Here is a 23,182-nt window from a genome sequence, read left to right on the forward strand (position 1 = left end):
TTCAGCAGGCTGTATTTGTCTTATGGCTTCAAAACTAAAGAGTGTTGGCTCACAGCTTGGCACAAAAAGGAGTGATTATTAACATAATACTAAATATTTTTAAACTGTATTTGTTGTATATATTTCAGATATTATGATTTAAACCAATTCTAAAACAGCCTCTTGATTAACTCACTTGGTAAATAAAAGCAGCTCTACCAAATCATCAGTGCAGAACTTACACATCTTTCCTAATCTTTTCAAACATATCCATAGGAAAAACTACTTTTTAAAATACTATTTAAAATATTTTAGCCTCTTACTCTATCACCCCAGATGAGTTTAATTAAAAAGTAGCCTGTCAGACCTCAAACCTCAAGCAGCTAAATAATTCAACAGGTTTTAAACAGCAGTTAAGTCTGCTTTTTGGCAAGTGCATTAAGCGAGTACACTGACTGTACTTTTTCTGTTGGCTTGGAAACCAATAGAAATATATAAATATATACCAATAGAGAACATAATGTTCAGTACACAGCCCTTCAGGCTTCCTGCAGCTGTTTGCCTGCTTTAAATACCAGGAGACTTAAAGAACCTTGACCCACTTCTGAAGTGCTCCCAAACCGCCCTGCTTCATGAGCTGCTGTTCCAGCAAGGCTCCTTTCATCACCAAGGTCATCTTTATGAACATCCTCTGCAAGACGTGCAAAAGTCATGTTCCTTCTGGGTGAAGGTGACTGCAACTCCACAATTCCAAAGTGGTTGCTCAAGTGCTCAAAGCCAGTGTGACAGCAGGGGCAAGAACAGGTAGTTAGGTACTCTAGCTGGTGATTTTCTATGAATGGTTGCTGCATGGTCAGAGGATTGTTTAGTAATAAACAGACAAATCACCAAGGCTCAACTATCCAACTAAAAATTTCTATGGCATATTTCACCCACAGAAGCAGGTATTTCTTCCTCTTACAATAATACATAATTATTCAGCAGCTTTAGATTTTAAAATGTATTGCAATATCTCTAATTTCTATTCTTATTACAGATGAGGAAGATGGAAGCACAGAAGCAGTCTCTATAAAATACTTACGGGTTACACTTTTTCTTCTTCTCCTCTCCATAAGCCAGATTCTTGCATCCCTTGATGCAAATTTCTAAGATGCAAGTTTTGAAGATGTACCTTATGGCAAACTCTATTTCTCCCATGATGTTAGCCTTGCCAAAGTTGCCAGATTCAGTGCAAGTGCTGTTAAGACTATACAGACTCCCCTAAGAAAAGACAATTGTTTGGGAAAAGTAGCTTCAGATCAAACAGGACAAAACATTTATCTCCCTCAAATGTCAGTACCTTTGGTGACATGACTGAAGAGCTACTGCAAAATATGAAGATTTAAGGTAACCTGTATAAAGCATTTTGTTGTTTCTGTAACAGCCCTGAAAATTATGACTGTAATTGTAATTCTACTGCTTTGCCTTTTTCTCTTCAGGAAGCACTCTAGCCCATGGAAATGCTTTCTTAGGTAACTTCTAGATCTAGAAGTTGCTTCCCAACCGAACTACTAAGTGGTTTCCCATGGGAAAATGGATTAAGTGTCTAAAAGGAAGAGAGTGAAAAAACCTCTGAAATCTAAGAACACACAAAATACCAAACTAGACTGCTTTTGATACATAGCTCATAGTAGGGTACACTGCCAAGATGTTAGGTTCTATCATGTATTACAGGAAATACAAGTGGCATTGCATATCCAGTAAATACTCTAGAAGATCCCCCAATTCCATATAAAAATGACATACTCAGTACTGTAGCAGACTGTTGAGGAAAGATAAAAATATGAAGACATCCAGTTGTCATATGTTGGTGCATAAAGAAGGTGTTTTCTAGCTCAACTCAGCCACTTTGTTCTCCTTTCATCTACTTTAACCTGTGGGGGACAGGCTTCGATGCTGTCCATCCACATATATAAACTGCATTTGTGTCTGGCATTTACAGAGGCCACGAAACTGCAAAGAAGGAAGAGGCTATAATCTTTTCTGTGGCCCAGAACAGCCATGAAACTTTATGGTGCTATCTAGCCTTCACTATGACAAATTATCAACTCAATCGAAATAGTTTGGTCTCGGTTCATTTATAATGATATTCATTAAGGTGAGCTCTAGAAACTTTTTACATAGCATATGTCATGAAGACACAATTGTTGGTGTGATTAATCTCACAGCAACATCCCCCTAGATTGCTAAAATATCTGTATTAGATTACTCCTCCTTCTGAAAATAAACACCAACCCACACAGGACTGGTTAACCAAGGACTTCTGCATTGCACAACCCAGCAGCTAAGATTGCAGAGTAGTGTTTATAAGATCATACCTCTTGTCCATGCAAATGTTCTTCTTTGTTTGTGCAGCTTGCCAAATATTCATTTTAAAATTCACACCAACAGCCTAACTAGATTAAAGAAGGTATCTACTCTACCTTATAACCTCTAAGTAACATACCAACTTGATGAAAGAGGGGTCAGAGTGCTTCCTGAGGAAGTCACAAGAAGTGTTAGGAGTGTTTTGACCTGATGCTTGTTGCATGTAATCTTGCTCTCTTTGGAAGACATTTACCAGTGTAATCAGTCTCCCCTGCAGCTTTGTTCAGCTCTACTCTTTCACTCACTGTCATATTTCTATTCATCTGATCAGAAAATACTTACTTTAGATTTTTCTCTTAGCTCATATGTCCTAAAAAAAAAAAATTCTGCAGAAGCCCCTAGTATTTATTCCACAGAACCTCTTACTTATTTAGAGAGGCTAGATAGGTGTTCTGATTAATGATGTTTGGACTGAATATCAGTACATGTGCCTCGCACCTGATCAGGAGCCACATACATTCAATGTAGAAATCACTCAGCCTTTTGGCTCAGTGAACAGAGATTTAGCGATGACTTCATGTATTGCCCTGCTGCTGGCATGACTGAAAGCAACGCCGTCTGATATTCTGGAAGATACATTTTCATGGAGCAGTCATTAACATCCAACACTTACCCATAAAGGGAAGTTTAATGGAACTTGACCTTCCCCTTTACAAGACAGAAAATATTTCACTTTTAAGCCTGGGCTGTCTATAGCCCAGTTCAAATGGTTGTCATTAGAATCACAAACATCACCCAAAACTGTTACCCGTTTGTCAGTTGAACACCTCAGACTCCACAGTGACCTAAACTATGAGACAGCGCCAAGGTCCTGCGTGCGTTTATACGCCTCTGCAAAGTGAGCGGGCCAGTTTAATTTTGATTCCCTAAAAGTCATTTTAGTCCCCTTTTTGTACAATATCAGCCATGGGTTCTTTGGATACTTCACCCTGCTTAACCTCATCACTAATACAGAGAAATTAGCTTCCACAGTTAATCATAGAGGCTCTAAAGCATGCGCTGAATTCATTTATAACTGGCTTCCCTCTCTCTCCTTTGCAGTATTCAAAGTGCCATCCGTCAGAGGATGATTCAATGCCATCCCCTAAACCTATGAACTCCTCCTCTGGCTTCTGTTACTGTCAGCTTTCTCTTCCTTCATTGACATTCTGACATTTGAATTTCCACTGACATTTCCATTACCACAGTTCTTGCAGAATAACAAAACCCTTCTGGCTAAAGGAAGTTTTAAGAGAATAAGATGGTTACTAAGAAAGAACTGTGTTCATGATCCCAACCCTAATATAAAATGGGAAAAATGTTAATTGCATTTGCAAAACTCAGAGGAAGCTGATCTATCAGTTAGTCATTGTTAATTGATATATCCATCTATCAATTCTCCATTATTAATTTGACTTGGCTTATGCTGCAAAAAAGTTCACAGTGCTACTACAAGAACTGTGCCAAAGGCAGGCAGTCTTTCATCAGATACAAACTCAAGGAAAATCCTTCCTTCATTTTGTAATATAATCCAAAATGCACCAATATTTTGCACAATATCTTAGCTTTTATATCTGTTCCTATTAGGCATTTGTTCTGTTGTGCTTACTTGTTTTTGGCCATCACAGAAAACTGCATCACTTGTGGGACTTGTTGTTATATCTTCTTCCTCCTTGCAATTCCTTTTGGTGTGAATTTCACTGTCATGTTGAGCCCCAGTGATAAGCTGTTGAAGACTGGGTGTACTTTTCATCTGTAAGAAATTCAGCAAGTAGGTTTTGTTTTTTGTGTGGGGTGTTCTGTTTTGTGGGTTGTTTTTTTGTGGTTGTTGTTTTTTGTTTTTTTTTAATTTAGGAAATATGCCCTGATTCCTTTAGGAATGCTCTCAGAAGAAAATTCAGTAAATAGCTGCAATTCACTATGACCAATGTCACATGGGTGACACACTTTCAAAGACAATGTAGTAACTTAATTTAAATGTTGATTTACAACTCTCTCATCCCAGCTAGTAGTACATTCATCATATTCATAATTTTCTAAGATCAACATACCACCACCTAATCTAAGGATCACTACCCCAGCAATTACTAGCAGCAGTCATTTACTAATAACACACCAAAAAATAGCAATATACTAATAAAAGGCCTTATTAGCCTTCAACAAAACAGTAATTTTAGAAGGAAAAAAAGATCTTGCCTCCAGGAAACTAAAAATAGTATTTTGCAATATGCATGACACACCCATGTCTACCTATGCAAGAATGAATGTAAGTTGAAAGAGACTTGAAAACAGAAATAGACTTACAAGTTCTTATTTAGCTTTGATTCTAGAAAAAGTTCAAATTTCTGAGGTGTTCTTGACTTTGCTTTGACTAAGTCAATTCACCTTTCCAATTTTTCCCATGAAAACCCTGATAATTTTGGGGAAATTAAGATATACAGTAGAAAACTCCTTGAGATTTACCTTCAGCCACCTCTGTTACCAATAAAAACAGTTAATAGGACGAGGTGCCAAAAGACTAATACGTATGGCTACAAATATGCGGAAAACAGACTTTAGCTCACTCTGGCTCACCACTACTGCTTCATAATACAATCTATGAAAAGTATGTTCACAGTTCAATGGGTAGGAAAAGAGTGAGGTGAGAAATTTTACATGGTTAGGATCTAAGAAAATAATTTCTTTTAAAAAAATCTGTATACCAGGGATTACCTGAAAGACTAGAGAGAATACAGTGCGACTGAATCAACAAAAAGGAATGGGACTTGTTTGCATAACAGAAACAGATAATATATATTTAACACACCTGGGAACACCTCCTGCACAATCAGCAGAAAGCACTAAAGAACGAGGACGAGGAGATAATACATTGAGATTACTTCTGAAAAAACAGGATGTGCAAAATCCAAACCAGTATGCTGCTATGATAAAACACAGAAATTGTTGTGTCTAATCACTGCCCTACCTTAAGAATAGATGTAAGAATTCATTAAGTTCCCTTGTGAGAAGGAAACAGAAAATGCATTCATAATATAGTCTCAAAAAAAAAACCAACTCAAACAAAACCAAAACATCGTATTTCTCAGCAGAGAAGTTTTCTGCTTTATAAAAATCTGAAATGCCATCAATTTCACTTGCTAACCAAAACAACCTACAATACACTGAATTTTAGCTTTTACTCAGATCAGAGACTTCTCTATTGTGTTATACAGAACATAAGTGACTGACAAGGCTACATAACTCCTAGTGCTAAACTGAGCATCAGGGCACGTAAGCAAGACGCCCAGCTCTAACGTCTGCGGCAGCAGCACCCGCTGTCACAGGAGGGGTAACCCACAGCTACCAACACACCACAAACAGCTTCCAAAGCTTGCACATGTCGGCTTGTTCCCCCAGTGAGGCAGGTATAATTGCAGTTCCTTTAATGAACAGAGATTCTGATGGTGACAGGCTGTAGAAAACAGTATTCAATTAACTTTCTAAATACAGATTTTACACTGACTGGTAGTTCTCGCCATTGGATTGTGTTTTCACTGTTACTGAAGTTAAAGATAATCTCTTTCAACTTTAATGTGAAGGAATCAAGCTCCAAACAGATCACATATTTGGAAAACTTACTTAAGAAACACCTAGTGCTCTTGAGACTGAAGTGGTGCCCCAGTCTTACACCCTGCACATTCAAAATGGCAGAGTTAAAGCTATTACTTAAGAGAAAAATATACACATTCTAGGAAAAAAAAATAAATAAACCTGTTTCAATTCATTCTCCAAAAATGAAAGTTCTTTCCGGGTGGAAATCACAACAAGTAAGATTTCTACATCAAGTTTTGTTATAAATTTGAGTAATTAGTTGTTCTGCAAGTGTAACTTAAAACAGGTTCTGTCCCTAAACTTAAGTTGTAGTTCTAGTAAGGATGTTAACAACTACCCTTGTGGAAAACAAAAAAAATACATGGAAGAATCATGCAACAATGGTATTGACAGAGACTAAAAATAATTTTTTAAATCACAGTAAAGACACAAAAAAACATCGTGTAAGTGTAGGGACAGACGAGTAAGATTTTCTTCAATATTAAAAAAAAATCTAAATGGTAAAGACTACATTCACAAGAAAAAATGATCAATAGCAATTCTAGCAAAATTAAAATTCTAGCTTAAATACAGTCTAACTGGTTTGAAAGAAACAGAAGCTCCCTGACTCAGAGAAATAGAGCTCTGACAGAGAAACAACATTGAAATCTTTCAAAACCTGTAATGCAAAGAGTGGTCATAAACTAAGTCCTAAATCTTTAAACGAGCAATTAAAAACCCACACAAATAATTTGAAATCTCCTACTAATACAGCTCTCAAGTCAAAGAATCCATATCAGTCTTTTAAACATAGGTTGTGTGTGATCAGCATGCAATAAAGCACAGGTTAAATTTGTATTATCTCCAACTCCAATGGTTTTTGATGCATTAAAAGAGCAGTGATCTGCCAGTCGCATAAAGTAACACTGAAGTGTGATTTGCCACAGTGAAAGCAGCACTCAGGTCATTAATAGTTGTTGCCAATTTTGTTTACAATATAACTGCATACAAAAATACTAGAATTAATTTCACAGAGTTCACAGACCTTGCTGGGCCGATTCAAACCACTAGTCCCTGCAGACTGACATCCTTTCTCTTCCATTTATCAACACCTAACACTTCAGAGGAAAGTGAAAAGTATGCTCCAACAGAGCTGTGAGTAATGTTTGCCAGGAGGTTTGGCCCAAAGCAAAAGCTTTTCTCAGCATCTACTCCAGGCACCTAGCAGAGCACGTTTACTTCATTCAATCAACAAGGCGATTCATCGAGTACCCACTATGTGGAAAACTGAGTATTGAACACCGACAAAGTTCAGTCACTTGAGCAGTGAAAGTGTACAAAACAAAATCTTCAGTGTAACTTTAAAGCAGATATGTGACATCATATTCAGCCCTGCACAATTTGTGGAAAAACAGATGACTGGATTTTTCTCAAACTTCCCAAGAAAACACTGAAAGCTAGAGACTGTAACCAAAGCAAAAGGAAAAGTGAAGTTGCCCAACAACTAACAGCAGTCAATGTTTTCTCCTTGCCAAATTAAAAAAAGCTCAGAAAGTGTCAGAGTGTGTTTTGGATGGTCATAGCTTGGTCCTGTTCAGCGGCAAGAGGGGCAGGAGGAGGAGAAGAGACACAACACCTCCCTGCAGACCAACAAGCTCACAGAGCAGACATCAATCAGCCTCAAGAGCATCTGTGAGCACCTGAGAGGAAAACGACCCATCCTCTCCCTCCCTATGTGAGGGTCTTTGTAAAATCTCAGTCTAACATCTCAGCTCTGGGCTGAGATCAAGTGTGCAGTCTCAGTCAAAAGCCTTCTGAAGAATCAGCATTCTGGCCACAGTCAGTGAACACCAGCTAAGCCCTGCTCGTATAATAAAAGTAAAATTCCACTGTGTAAGTCATTACTCTTACAAGTATATTCCATTCCAGAAACAGCCCTTACAGTTAGACACTGTGTATAATAATATGGATACCCGGCTTGTAATGTTGATGGCAGTGTCAGACTGGCTCCTTCTTTGCTTCCTTCTTTCCACGTTCCGCCCATAATCTGTGGTTAGGAGACATCTGTCAGCCATATCATTCTGGGACTTGGAGATTTCTGCAATGAAAATAAACAGAGAAGTCACTATAACAAACATTGCAAGCAATCCTGTAGATTTATAGGATAATTCTTTAGCTTTCAAACTTTCATCTTGCAATTTTAGTATTGATCTCCTAAGAGTAAGAAACAGATGGGAAGGCGAGTGCTTGTCCCATTTTGTATAATTATATCTTGCCTACCTAAATCTTTCCTACTGTTTCAACTGGAAATTATACTCCTTGCTTCCTATCATTATAGCTGTTGCAAGGAACTGTTGTATACTATCAAATACAGTTTCCTTGCAGAAGTAGCTATTACAGCTCCTATATATATTTTAATTTGTAAAGCAGTTTGGTTTGGTTCAGGAAAAAAGCAAGGGAATTATAACAACATGAAGTGACATGACAATTAGAAAGCAGAGCATACTGGAAAATATTTATAAATCTATCCAAAATATGGATGAAAGGAAAGATATCACATATTCTAATCCCAAGCCACATATAATTTTAAGAACATGACTAGCCCTCATTGACTTCAATAACATTACTCATATGGATAAGTTTATGTCCATACTTCAGTAACTTATTGAATTAGCACTTCGGTAAGATCTAGTGTGTTGTCAAATAAATCTATAGGACAATTGGACATTTATTGCACTACTTTTTGCTTCTTATTCCTCAGGGTACAGTTAGAACTTCACTTAAAGGGAAGGGCAGCACTCATCTGTGATTTCTGAAGTTGAAAACTCACAGGCTTAGCAGCAGACACTTTGTTGTAAACCCCTGGTAGTCTCTCAAAAAGAATTAATAACTTATAAGTGGTACATGAAATAGCTATCATATGTTTAATTCATACAGAAGAAACAAATATTTCTCTCACAATATGAGCCTCTGTGGAGGAACCTCAGGCAACAGACAATATGTCGTTATGGTATTCAAAAACAATGGCACTCTTAAGTGGCACTTTTTTAAAGCCACTTTTGCTTAGTTTTGTTCTTAGCAGCAATTAGTCCTCAGATGTTTGCTGTACTCTGTGTACACCATTAAGGCATCATGTGACATATTCATAGGCAGGCTCAATTAAGTCATCTCTGACTGTAAATGAAACCAGGTTTTTAAAATACACAGTGAAATCAGAGATCATAAGAGACTGGAGTGAGAGATCTAATGGAGTAGATACAATCTGAGTAGCTTGACCAGCAGTAGAAGCAGAAACACAAGCTTGCCTCACACTCTCTTAAAATGAACAGGTTTCAGAACAGGTTACTGTGAGGAAAAAAGTTATTGTTCTGTTTTCATATCTGTTCTTCCTTTGGCTTCTCTACCCAAATGGTCAGTAAGATGGATCCTGTCTCTAGTGCCAAGGACCATTTTGCACTGCAAATAAAACTACAACCAGACACTCATTTTACATTCACCAAATGGCAACCATTGGATTATAATCTCCTGTTGCTGCCAAACCATGCTGGAACAGGAGGTAACAGCACAAAGAGCAGACTGTACAACAGTGGCATTGTGCTGCATGCACTAATCCTTTGTTCCTGCTGCTTTCAGACAAGCAAACGCACTGGCTCACATAGAATCAGAGGCATAACGAGGTTTTCCAGGTTTATTTACTGCAATACACAAGAGTGGGTGTATTAAATACCTCTGCAAACCAGGACATTTTTATCTAGATAAGATAAGAGAACTAACTTTGGACACTCATGACCAAAAGCATTTATCAGCACAGTACCAGGTTTCATTAAGAGGCCACATTGTCTGAAAGAGCTGTTTTCTTAAGAAGCCCACGTCTTTCTCTCTGTGACTTCCTATATGTTTTAATTATTTACTTCAGTGATTGCAACAGCCTGTTATTTCATCACAAATTAAAAGGTTCTGCCCTAACTGAGGATGACAGCACCTGAGTGGGGTTTCACATACAGCTGAACTGAGCTAACAATTTGCTGCCATCTCCCTCTGCAACCACTGCTCCTCCCTCCTCATCCCTGGCTCCTGGCCACGTGGCCCAGCACCTTCTATCGTGCAGACATAAATACCCTACCTTGAGCCCATTTAACTCACTAAACCAGCAGAAAAGTACCTATGTGTTTTGGCTGGGTTAGCATTCTGCCCTTTTAATTAGCTAAATCAATTTTCAGAGGGGTCCAGAAACACTAGTGCTAATTCAAGTTAAGCGACAGCAGCATAAGGCCAGAAACCGAGAGAGAGGGGAAAGATGTGGTGGGAGTAGGACCTTCCTTTTGGTAGCAGTGAGCCATTAAATTATCTTGCTGCAGCCCTGACAGTCTTTACCAGTAACAGTGGGATATAACCAGGCTTCAAACTAACAGAAAGCAGGATAAATTACTTTGAATCCAATTCTGTGTTGCCTCAGCTACCTGCTTCCAGTAACGAAGTATCCTACGCCACCCTGCGCTACACTTCTGTTCAGGAGAGACAGCCATGGTGTCTCTGAATGGTTTTAATACGTGTTCACACAGACACAACATTAAATTTGTGTAGTTAAAGGAGTACAGGCCTTTAGGATGGGTGGAAGAAGTAAGAGAAAAAACCAAACCAAAAAAAGACAAGAGGTAGTGGGAAAGGCAGAAAGGCACTAAAGCCAAATTTACTCAGGTCTAATCTCACATTTGGGGTTGTCTAAGATGGTAGCTAGTAAGAAAACACTAAGGTTCTCAAACACATGCAAATCTGCAAGCCCCTGTAATCTTCATAAGGCTCAGAAGTTTTCCTCTGGTCACTGATGCCTTTAATCTGTTCTTCAGAAGAGCTGTCTGTCCTCAGTGTAGTTAGCCTTAGAGGTGTATACACAGTCTGCACCCCAAAGAACAGCAGGCAGCCTAAGCAAACGGAAGGAACCAAAAGCATCAGAATGAAAGAAGAGTTGTTAGGACTGGTTGGGCCTTAGAAGTATGTACTGAAAAAACCCCACATAACTAGACAGACTGAGAAAGAGGAAGGAAGTCCTCTTGAAAACTGCCAGCGAATGAAAATATTAAATTCTATTTCCACTGCATGACAGGGTCAGCTGGGGTTCAGTCAGACAGATAACACCAAGATCATTACAGTAGAAAGTGGTTATTAGCTGTGCTAACCTCAGTTAAACATGCTGCCTCTGAACATCCAGTAAACTTAAAACATCATAGAGTCTTTTCACATCTTTAAAAGAAAGGCTTTCTGTGTTGGTATCATCAGCTTGTTAAACAACCAGCAGAATGCTGAAGGAGAATTAGACTTACTGCATCGTTTTTCAGGTTGGCTCAGCCTTGGCATTAGTCATTTCATCCATTACTCAATACCCTTTGTTTATAACTATTTTTTGTCCAACACTTTTTGGCAAAAAAAAAAAAAAGAAACATTTGACTACATTACTCTAGAATGATAAAGCATTAAAAGTTACTTACTTTTTATGTGTGTTGCTAGAGACAAAAACAAGTTTTCCACAGATTTATTAAAACTTCTAGACTGTCCAAGTTCCTGCAAATGGGAGATGCCAAGAGTAAGAAAACACTAAATATCCACTGTTTTAAAGTTTCCATGATCACATATCTACAGACCACAGGTGGTAAGGCTGAAGCCCTTTGCTCACTGCTGTAGACAAATATATCTGAGGACATATGTTGACATGGTTGAAAACTGTCACACTAATGTATGAAGATGGAAAATAATCTTTTCAGTTCCATACTCTTTGATATGTAAGTGGAACTTCTTGTAGGAAGATCACATAGCAATTTCATAAACACAACTAATTACATCACTGATTTGTTGTAACGCATTTAATACTTCAAGTACGAAAGTCGTATCTGTTACAGATGCTCCTGTGCCTCTGAATCAAAGCGTTTGCATCAAACTCCAGGTAAGCACGTATTAGAATGCTTACAGAATTGCAGTGGGTTTCAAAACCAGGGCCTCAGGATGCAGTCCAAAATGAACAGAAATAGTAATTTAGTGCAGTTTTGATGAGTTCTGAGCCATATCCTACTCTTCTATACACTAGAAACTGTAATGCAAAGGCAACCGTCATATTCACTGTTTTTCACTCAGTAATGAAAATAACACATGGAATGATTCCTTTATAAATGACTATTGAATATCATAGGATCATAGGATCCTTTCAGGCTGGAGGGGAGCTCAGGAGATCTCAGTCCTGCCTTTCTGCAGTGAGGCACCAAAAACCAGGTGCAGTATTCTAGTGCCAAGTACAGAGGATTAATCACTTCCCTCAAAAACTGAGGGCTAATTGAAAACATCCCTCATGACAGACACTCACCTTTTTCTCCTACTAACAGTGCAGCACAAAAAAAATGACAGAGGAACATAAGGCAGCATTTATATTGCAATATGATGCTCCAGCAGTTGCTATTTACTGCATATCTGTGGCTGGCCTTTTCACATGAGTGACACCCTAAGAGGTAGGTGTATACATGTATTTTGCAGATATGTACATTTACCGTCACGTTGCTTCCTGCTGTGGCTTCTGTGAAAGGAGGTGGAGTTGGAGGTACAACGGAAATTTTACTAGAAATTAAGAGACGATAAACAGTGCAACAATTAATATATTATGCTAACAGATGGATAAATAAACCATGTTCACGCACAGTATCTTTATGCACAGTGTCTTTCCTGCAACCTAAAGATCTGGGTTGAGATCCTGTGTCTTTAAGAGCTGCAGCACAAGCTCACTGGCTGTTTGTAAGAATTAGTACTACCTTTCCATCTTCTCAATCTTGGGCTGCTTTAGGCAGAAATATTAATTTAAAACAATCAGGAAGACCTAATTTAGGACAAGCTTCCTAGACTTCTACGTGGTTGGCAGTATTACAGTCCGTGTCCTGAATGTTACAACTCAACTCCTGTGTAACACACCCCATCTGTTTCAGAGATGTTTTCAGAAAACAGTCATTTCTATCTACAATATTAAAAGGGTCCTTCCTTGCTTGGGTAGACAGTTAACTTCCTTTTTGATTCTCTTTTACCACATCAAGGTAAAAGCAGGTCCTTAGGCAGCCCTGGTTAGGATCACACCTAGCTGACTATAAGTTTCTGTCTTATGCAGCTATATCTCAACAGATAATTATTATAAAATTGAGCCCATTTCTTTGTATCTTTTTTTTTTTTTTAAAGGAAGAGGGTTTCTTCTATACAATATAGTTTAAGTAGACTGTTATTTCATTATATATCACTGGTAATTTAAGTATGGAAATGTTTAGGCTCAAGTGAAAGTATTTATTCAGTGTAAATTGGATTTTTTACTTGTTTTAAGTTTTGGTAAGCAGAAATATCTTACTGAATACAGAGCTTCTTGTCTAGTATTTAGTCTAAAGCTATCTAATCTGCAATATCTCCCATTGAGTAAATAATGATGCTATTGCTATTATACCTAGTAAATAATTTTCATCTCTGATAATTCAAAAGTAGTGTGTAAATTTGAAAGATAATGGTGTAAACAGGTATGCAAAACCTATAAGCAGATATAACAAAGATACTGTACATCCCTTCAAGTAAATAAGGAGCTATTACTCTAAACATAGCATTCCCTTTTGTACTTGAGACCCTTTCCATGGATTGCTGTGAGATAAAAATGGTAATCATTTATACTCCAAAAGTATTGCAATTTGTTTTTCATAATAAAACACAAACTGCTGTTTGGTTTATGACATACAATATATCATCTATACAAATTCTCAGTATCTTGGGGCCATTTGTCCTTTTATGAATCTTACCTCAGTTTCTGATAAGATTTCAAGAGCTTTGCAGCAACTGTTTCATGTCTGCCTGTGAAGGAGGAAAAAAAAAAACCCACCCAAAGGTAATTTAGCAACAACAGCAGTTACTAATGCCTGTACAGTACTTTTCAAAATCAGTGCCTTTTCAGGAACTGGCCTGTATTTGCAGAAGCTCATGCACATGCAAGCCAGGAGTGAAATCAACCCCCACCTGACCCATGCCAAGAAACACGCAAGTCTGTATCACAAACCTGATCATTATTTCACCTTCCCCTCTTGCAGGTGACACATGCAGACCAGCTCCACACAAATGCTGAGGACAATCACGTACACATGCCAACAGGCTCATTCCTACAGGTTGCTAAGTGCCCTCAGCCTCCTGACGTGCAGGAGGCACTTAGTGCACAGGCCCACTGCACTGAAGCACACTTCAGCCACAAAAACACCTTGGAAAGTATGAAAATGTGTACAAGAGTAGACACATGGTGATCTCTTGCATCTTACGAAAAATTATTTTCACTTTTCCTACTAGAAACCTGAACAAGCATGAAGATGCATGACTAGCTCACAAACACGAGCAAAACTCTTTGCTGAGGCCATCCTTCTGGGGAAATAGCAGCCATGTCACACTCCTCAGGTGAGCGGCCACATGATGTAAAGAACACCAAGGAGCAAGCGCTCCATCAGGCACAAACAATGAAGACACATAAAAGCGCGGTTGCTCCTGAGTGATCGCAAACAGAAAGAAGGGCTAAATGCACATAACAAATGGCTGACTGAAAATATCCGGGGTGGCCTTAATCACTAATCATTCCCAATGCAGAAAGCAGCGTATGATCCATGCTTTGCTGAAAATGCCATTAATTATAACATACTTCTGACATAGAAGTAGCAGGCCCTGGTGGCGGTGGAAACAATAATCAACTTACTGATGTTACCAATTTCAATCAGAACTCCAGACTTAATGCTCTGTTATTAATAATTAATATTTGGTATCTTGATTTATTGCAGCAGTAAATGGTTTAATAGATTTTTAAATTTTTTAATCAGTAAAGGTAATCTGTCACTTGCACAAAAAAATTATTTTTATTCTTCAGGTAGCAGCTACAGAAAATTAAAGAAAATCATACCGACATAACTTTTTTTTAACTCTGTGACATGAGAACACTTCACTGTAACATATTTTTTTCAGTTAAACTTATTTTACAATTAATATTTCACTTGCATCGTATTTTCAAACCAAAAGAGGGCACTGTCTCTCCAAGTCTGAAGGAATACTTAACTACAAGGGCTGCTGTGTTTCCAAGTTTGCCATTTTTTAACCCCCTTAATTGTATCAGTTGGTCTAATCAAAAGTAACTAAACAAAACATATTTCTCTCTGCAGGTTTATCTTCTGTATATCCTTAGATCTCTGTGACTTCAACAGTATTACCAATAGACTAACTAAGCAAAAGGCTTCAAGCACTCACAAAGCTTTGATAATGTAAGGTAAGAACTCATTTTACTGGAAAGAGGGACAGTCAGTACCGTGCAACATCAGATTCAGCATCTGAGAAGAAAATAGCATTTTCCAATAACGGAGAGATTGTCAAGAATACCAGCTTTAGACTCACTTAAAGAATATGAGGGAAAATTATTAACAATGGTTGTGGAATAAAACTGTGCTTTAAAAGACCAGTTAGCTAATACTTTAAAAGCAGAAATTGTGTTAGCTGGAATAGAATTCAGTAAAATCTTTCAAATTCTAAATGAAATGTTTTAGCAGGAATTGTAGCTCAGTTTCTTAATATGCTACCTGCTGTCTTTCATGAACACCTACCATCCAAAATTTGTCTGGTATGTTATTCCATTTATAAACTTCTTCCTATTCAAGTTTCTCAAGAGATATTTGATGTCTAGTGCTTTCCTTTTTACCAGCTATTCTTAAATCTAGATACGATGCAAATCATAGAATCCTAGAATGGTTTGGGTTGGAAGGGACCTTAAAGATCATCTAGTTCCAACCCCCCTGCCATCAGCAGGGACACCTTCCACTAGACCAGGTTGCTCAAAGCATAATCCAGCCTGGTCTTAAACACTTCCAGGGAGGGGGCAGCCACAACTTCTCTGGGCAACCTGTTCCAGTGTCTCTCCACCCTCACAGGAAAGAATTTCTTCCCAATATCTAATCTAAACCTGCCCTCTTCCAGTTTAAAGCCATTTCCCCTTGTTCTATCACTACCTGCCCTTGTAAAAAGTCCCTCCCCAGCCCTCCTGTAGGCCCCTTCAGGTATTGGAAGGCCACTATAAGATCTCCCTGGAGCCTTCTCTTCTCCAGGCTGAACAGCCCCAACTCTCCCAGCCTGTCCTCGTAGGAGAGGTGCTCCAGCCCTCTGATCATCAACACTAGAACTGAAACTGTAGCATTTAGCTGCAGTCAGGCACAAAGTGAGAGTTGCCTATCTGAAGTGGCGCTTCAAGGGAGAGAGGAAGGAAATCCTCTCCACCTCATTAGTTATTGTAGGTGAAAATGAAGACTAATAGCCCCTTGGTTGGTGAAACACATTCCCCATAGGGCAATCCATTCATATCCTCTATAATTTCTTGTAGGGCTTTGTATTTTTAATTGCACTGAAAAGATTGAATACAAGGCAATGGCGCAGCTGGCTGAAAGTAAAGGAACAGCAGAGTGTTTAGCTGCCTGTGGGTTTATAGCTACATATGGGGGTTTTATTCCAATCTGTTATTTCTTTAAGCTTTAGAACTTTCTTAGTGAAAACAATTTAAGTTTTAACTTTGACAAACAATGGATGCAAGATAATTTCCTTCCTGCACGTATATGTTGACATTTCTATATTTATTTCATGTAATTGCATTTCTTAGAAGCCTTATATGCTTATTAATTCAAACTGATATGGCCAGAAATTTTCTTATTCTTATTACTCATTCAAAATATATTATACTTTTGAATGCATTCTGCTAGTTTGTGTTCATGTTTTATTTAGTGCACAGACAGATGCACTGCATGATAATTTCTGACAAATCTCTCACCAAGTGGAGGAAACTTTAAATACAGAGGCAGACTATGTTCTGTGTTTCACTTAGATGAGGACTACACAATACACAGCAGTTCATGGTCTCTGCCAGCAATTACCTTCACCGGGATATTTCTTTGCTCGCTCCTCAAAGAACCATTCTCCAGCCTTTACTTTCACATCCCTGAAAAACAAGCAAAAGACATTTTAATCAACATTTTCCAAAGTGTATTTCTTCAAATGTTTGATAACCATTTAACAATCCAACAATCCTTCTTAACTAGGATTAGTCTATACAACTGACTTGCATACCAGTCCCAGGCACTTGTGCTGACACCACTGCTCACAGCTGCAGCCTAGTCTGAGAAGCAGGGAAAGTCAGTGACAGAGGACATGCTCCCGAGCAGAACTTGGGATGGCTATCGGGGAGCACTGAGCTCTGCAACCCTGATGGTGTAATGGCTTCATGGTTCATCTCTCTCCATTTTGTGGAAGCCAACAATATGTCATACACAGGCACCAGGATCACAGGATGAGAAAAGTAATGATTAACAAGTATAAAACTATATCAGACTAAATAGCTTTGTCAAAGGCAGATTTTCTGATGATCTGACTCTTGCATTTTGTTGTCTCCGACCGAAATAGATGAATTCTGCAATCTGAACTCATCCATTAAGAAAAGTAATGATTAACAAGTATAAAATTATATCAGACTAAATAGCTTTGCCAAAGGCAGATTTTTCTGCAGATCTGACTCTTGCATTTTGTTGTCTCCGACTGAATTAGATGAATTCTGCAATCTGAACTCATCCATTATTAAAGCAGCAAAAAATTCTTTAACTGAGAAGAGGATTCTCTGGAATCTTCAGATTCCAAATTCTCATCTAAATGTCTTACTAGTTTTTAGGGCATACGTAATATCTCTGTTCCTTGTGTATTTTCTGTTGCTTACCATAGGATGAAGTCCCACTGCAAAAATTTCCTCAGTTCAGGCACTGCTAAACTTTCTTCTCTGCCCAGTGGTTCATTTTCTTTCTATGAAATCAATCTCTTTATTACCATTGCCTCTGCCAAACTTGCTTGAAATTGGCAACAACACAGAGGCAGTAAATTCATGTAGGGCTTGCCTCCTTAAGAGAGCAAAATCTCTAAACACAAGAGCTATACCGATATCGAGCAAAGGCCAGGCAACAAAACCCCTTGGTCTGCCATTTCACACCTCAACTTGCTATATGTAAAAACAGACCAGCTATAGGTAGGATGCCGTTTGTCCTTTCTGTGGCTTGATTTTAAGGCATTTCAGGCATTTAAAACACACCTTTATAAGCAGCAATGCAGAATATTAAAAAAAAAAAAAAAATCCCTGTCTGTGTGTAGACTGTACTATTTGTAAGTATAAGAATGTAAATACAGGCTTAACCATAGATTCTTGTGCAAAACTGGACACAGATGAATCTTAAAATTAGGTTAAAATAACTTTGAGGCAGGATACTTATTTACTTTGGATGGAGATCCATTAACTAACAAATGTCTGAATTCTCTGGTTGCACTAGATCTTCAAGGGCTGCATTGGCAGTGCCTTGATTTTCATCTCCAGCCTTCCCTTTATGTTCTTCCCACCACCCACGGTTATCTTCCCAGAGTTTAATCTCCAGTTCTGCACAGGCTCATGTGATGATTAAACCACTCATGGGATGATAACATATCTAGAAATACCCTCTTTCTTTTTAACTTTTTAAGTTTAAAGGGTGTATTAAACTAAGTTATGACCAAAAGTGTCAAAGCTGACAAAGAACTATACTGGACCTTCAAAGCAAATGTCATCACCAAAAACCTCCTTCAAAGCAAATGTCTTTCTAGACTCCTAGAAGATGGGATTCCTTTAAAAAACACATTATACCAACTCCATTCACATAAACCATGCCTCTTCCAGGTGAAAGATACAAACTTTGTCAATCCACAAGGCTTCTAAAATTTCTTATTTTGTAAACAACTAACATTCACCTATCCCTGCTGCTCTTCCACTGGGGTATTAAAGCATCTTTGTTGCAAACATGACCCTAGTGTCTAGGAGAGAATCTCGATAGTGCTGCTGCTGCTAATGGTTTCTTCATGAAAATATACTCTAGTGGTAACCAAGACTCAAAATGATGGTTACTCAGAACTTGAAAGTCAGCTCTTACATTTCTTAGTCACCCTATTTTTCTCTCACCAGGTTAAACAAAAGGCACTGAGTAGCTTTTACTGCACTGCTGCACTCCCTACCCTTCTTGAGATTTGCAGCCTTGATGCAAAGCTCACTGAAGGCAATGGAAGAAGTCTGACTGACTTTAATGGATTTTGCATCGTGACTAAATAAGGTCAAATGTGCTACCCCTTTGCTATAAAGAGAATTTCAATGACAGCTGAAGGATTCCTCTATATTAGAAAGACAAAAAAGTAATATCCTGAAGAAAAAGTAAAAATGTATCTCAATTCATTTAACTAATGCTTTCCTCGTTTTACCATTAAATATCTGGATAAGCTTATGAAATAATTAAGGGTGAGCAGCACTATACAAGGCAGCTTAACAAGTAGCTACTCTATAGGGGATTTCCACTGTGGCCACCAGATAACTGGAAACCAATTTAATAGAAGAGGAAGCGGAGGGAGGTATCTAGAGGAGGATATGGAAAGTTAACTTTTAAACTTCTCCTTTTAGTGCTTATAGTGTGAAGCACAGATAGAGAAATATATATATCAAAATTTAGTGACTGCTTTGTATCAAATATAGATGGAGCTAATCTGCCTATTTTATGTATAAATTGCAAAATAAACTGAGGATTTGGAGAACACTTTTTTAATGACAGTTTATAGTCTCTTCCAAACTATAGAAAGTTACTTCAAACTAGTAGTAGAAATTCATTTAGCCTAAGACTAATACCTTGCCTTACATTTCACAGGCATAGTTTAAATCTCATTTTGGCATCTTAAGAAGGAGTGAAGTGGTGCATTAACCTTGTATTGGCATGAAGTAAAATTTCCAGCCAAATCCTCACCCTTTGTACAAGGATATATATCATCCAGCACAGCTGTTCATTCATTTTCAAAACTATCTTTCTTTGCCTACATAATACTAATTTTCATCAAAATTGGAAATATAGCTAAACCATTTGGTTTAGAAAGTTTCTGATTAATAGGAGGGACTATGATAGAGTATGTTGCTATAAAAATTGTACCAGTACAGTAAAAGAAAGATTGTTTCCTGGAAAACAAAACCAAGATGACGTAGTAAAATAAAAACCAACTAACTCAAAGTAAAGAAATTTGGAATTCTGAAACATTTAAACAATTCCTGATAATGTTCTTAATGTTTTTTGCTTTTTAGATTTATATAAAAAATGACTTCAAATTATTAATCAATCTAAGTTCATCCCTCCTGTTGTATAAGGCAAAAAAAATATTATTAGGAAATTATTTTAAAAATGGCTATACTAAATCAAAACACAACACCTTCAGCAACTCGTTATGATGGAATGGTTCGGTATTGAGTCAGGGGAAGGAGTTCTACCTGAAGTTCAGAAACTAATGACTTTTCCTATGCTTTACCGTTACCATCTTTGCCACTCTACCTCTGGCCTACCTTGAGGATCCATTTTGCTAAATACAGGAAGGGAAATCCTGACTACATGAAGTACAACGCAAAATTCTCATCAATTTCATTGCTACCAGGACTTCATCCAACATTTTAGGGTGCCCAAGGAAGTTGTAGATGCCCCCTCCCTGGAAGCGTTTAAGGCCAGGCCTAGACACTAGATGATCTTTAAGGTCCCTTCCAGTCCCAACCATTCTATGATTTTAATTCTGCCAGAGGCTTTGTTTCATTAATTGTTTAAACCAACAGATACACACAAAACTAGCGTGCATCCACTAGGCAACCAGTGTAAACTGGAACTTATCCAAAACAGTGAAATGTCTCACCCATGAGCATAACAAACGGTGCATTTCCAAAGGCAGGGACTCAGGCAGACACGGCACTCTGAGCACACCCGATGACTGCACCCGTTGCACACTGCACCCCTGTTCAGCAATAGCCCAAGTGATTTCTGGCAGCGAGCGCAAGTTCTCTCCTGGTATTCATGGCTGACATTTCTTGCCCCTTTCCACTGAAGCTGTTGCAGCTGCAGTTTCAGTTTCCTAATTCCCCAGGAAAAATAAAAAAAAGTTAAATAGACCAAAACCATCATGTAAGTCACAAGCTAATACTCTGGCTGTCCAATATAGTTTGGAAGAGACTATAAACTGTCATTAAAAAAGTGTTCTCCAAATCCTCTCCATTACTAGTGGGAGACATGCCCTCAGGTTTGATCTCAGCTGAGCACTGTCTGAGGGCACCTACACACAGCACTTTTGCACTGTGACTGTACCTGCCACCACAACTGTGCATGCAAACAGAATCAGAGACCAGTATAAATGGGGTTCTGTCCGTGTCAGTTACGTATACTCAGGGCAGGGCACCAAGAGTGTATATGCAAGTGATTATGTATTCACACACAAAAACTGAGGCTAAATGGTGCTCTCTTTCATTTGATTATGTTTTTTATTATATTTATCCAAGAATCAAATCTTCTATCAAGTAAACATAATCACAACAAATGCATCAAAAAAGTTAAATAAAAACTGCATCAGATCAAAATATCAAAACCTCTCCCTTTCATTAACTTTGCTTCCATTACATGTACCAATAATCAAGATCTAAGTCTTTGCTAGCTACATCATCAGCAGTTGTCAGGGATTTTCTAACCAATTCAGATTTTCTTTATAACCCTTTACTTACTTTTCACAATTATTTAATATGTGCAGTAATACTTACATAAATATTTGCTGTAAGCAAAGTTTAAGTTTCTACATTTAAGAGACTAAAAATTTCTAACTTAGCAACACAAATACCCTGTTTTACGTGGGTCACATGCAATGTGACAAAGCAGGGTACAACTTGCAAGGAAATCCTTGCTCTAGTCGTGATAGAAAGCAAATAAAAAGCCAGAGGATTATCCCTGATCCTTCACAACTGAGACACTTGCATAGTGTGAAATACTCAAATAGAATCCTTTCGTAACCATGGGCACCTACCGACACAGTAACAACCTCTGAAACACCATGGTGCACTTGCTACCTGCCGTCTGCGAGAAGGGACAGTGATGGATTTTGCACAATGAGCTGGTATCCAGCAATTCTTAACTCCACTTTTGGCACAACATAAGTTAAATAAGCCTCCCAAAGATCTCAACGTGTTCTGTGTTACCAGGACTATATAGGCATAAGTAGGAACATGATGAGAAAGCCATAAAGCCTTCATAGGAAAAAATACAGGCAGCAACTGAACTTTCTATGAAGGCTAGAAGTAAAATTCGTCAAGTAGATTATTCAATGAACAGTATTTGCTCATCTTTACTGTAGAGTAGTTAATAGCAAGAGGCTCTGGATAACCCTTAGTTTTCCAAAAACTAAAAAGGCATTTTTAGTCTTTGGGACTAAAAAAAAAGCTAACAAGAAGGAAAAAAAAAAAAAAAAAAGGAATACATTTGGAAGGGCAGCAAAGAGAAAGAAGAGTACTTCGAGAAGAGAGGAAACACAGGAGCAGGGGACTGGCAGGTACCTTATTCTTTCCTCCTCTGTTTTTCTCACCATCTGGTCACGGTACAGGACTTCCAGAACAGCCTCTCGTTCCAGTTCCTTAAGGAAGTTTAGATTAAATTCACAGGACATTTTTGACAGAAGTCACTTATTTTGTAGACTCTACTGCATCCAGAATGATGGATACTACTTTACAGAGTGGTCTGAGTGTTTACTAAGTGCCTGCCCTCTTACTTGATTGGTGATACATTTCACTGTGTCATACCCTTGAAGAGAAAAATAACCACGTCTGTCTTCACACAAATCTTCATTTAAGTGTCTCTGCTACCCAGGGAAGATGAACAGTTAGCAAGGTCACAGCAGTTTTGTCTTTTTCACATTAAAGAACTTCTTGTTCTTTTCTTTTTCCTTTTTTGCTGAGAGTGGTTCCAAAAGAGATGAGAGCTTGCAGCAAGGTCCCAGATAGGACCTTATTAGATGGAGGGACAATTCACCAAGAGATGGTGTAAAGGAGTGGGGTAAAGGTTTTGGGTCTTGTTTGTTGTTTTTTTGGTTTTTTTCCTATTTGATCCTGTAGATTTGGGATTTCCAGGTCTAGGGAAAAAAATAATCCATGTTATTATCTCTTGTCCTCACCTCTTCAAAACATTTCAAACAGTATGTGAAGACCACATTTTGTTATACTCGGACCTTTCATGCACTAATTCAGACACAGGAGAGATTTTAAGATGGTCCCGCTCTTCAGACAGCCTCACCATATTGTCCATTAACTCTCAGCCATGTACCTTCTATGTTGTAGAGTCAACAT

General features: G+C 38.2%; 1 protein-coding gene across 1 annotated transcript in view; it reads right to left on the reverse strand.

The window, feature by feature from the left end:
• Window positions 1-22,506, reverse strand: part of SYTL3 (synaptotagmin like 3) — a 29,291-nt gene extending 6,785 nt beyond the window's left edge. Inside the window, exons 1-9 of the mRNA XM_010168490.1 lie at window positions 22,397-22,506; window positions 20,719-20,934; window positions 16,878-16,942; window positions 13,740-13,791; window positions 12,462-12,534; window positions 11,421-11,493; window positions 7,908-8,032; window positions 3,974-4,117; window positions 1,061-1,239 (exon numbers count right to left, since the gene is read on the reverse strand). Coding sequence (XP_010166792.1) covers window positions 1,061-1,239; window positions 3,974-4,117; window positions 7,908-8,032; window positions 11,421-11,493; window positions 12,462-12,534; window positions 13,740-13,791; window positions 16,878-16,942; window positions 20,719-20,934; window positions 22,397-22,506 — 1,037 coding nt within the window. The remainder of the gene's footprint in view (window positions 1-1,060; window positions 1,240-3,973; window positions 4,118-7,907; window positions 8,033-11,420; window positions 11,494-12,461; window positions 12,535-13,739; window positions 13,792-16,877; window positions 16,943-20,718; window positions 20,935-22,396) is intronic.
• Window positions 22,507-23,182: the final 676 nt, after the last annotated feature.

The sequence above is a fragment of the Antrostomus carolinensis genome, unplaced genomic scaffold (genome assembly GCF_000700745.2).
Source record: "Antrostomus carolinensis isolate BGI_N321 unplaced genomic scaffold, ASM70074v2 scaffold13245, whole genome shotgun sequence".
Lineage (NCBI taxonomy): Eukaryota > Metazoa > Chordata > Aves > Caprimulgiformes > Caprimulgidae > Antrostomus > Antrostomus carolinensis.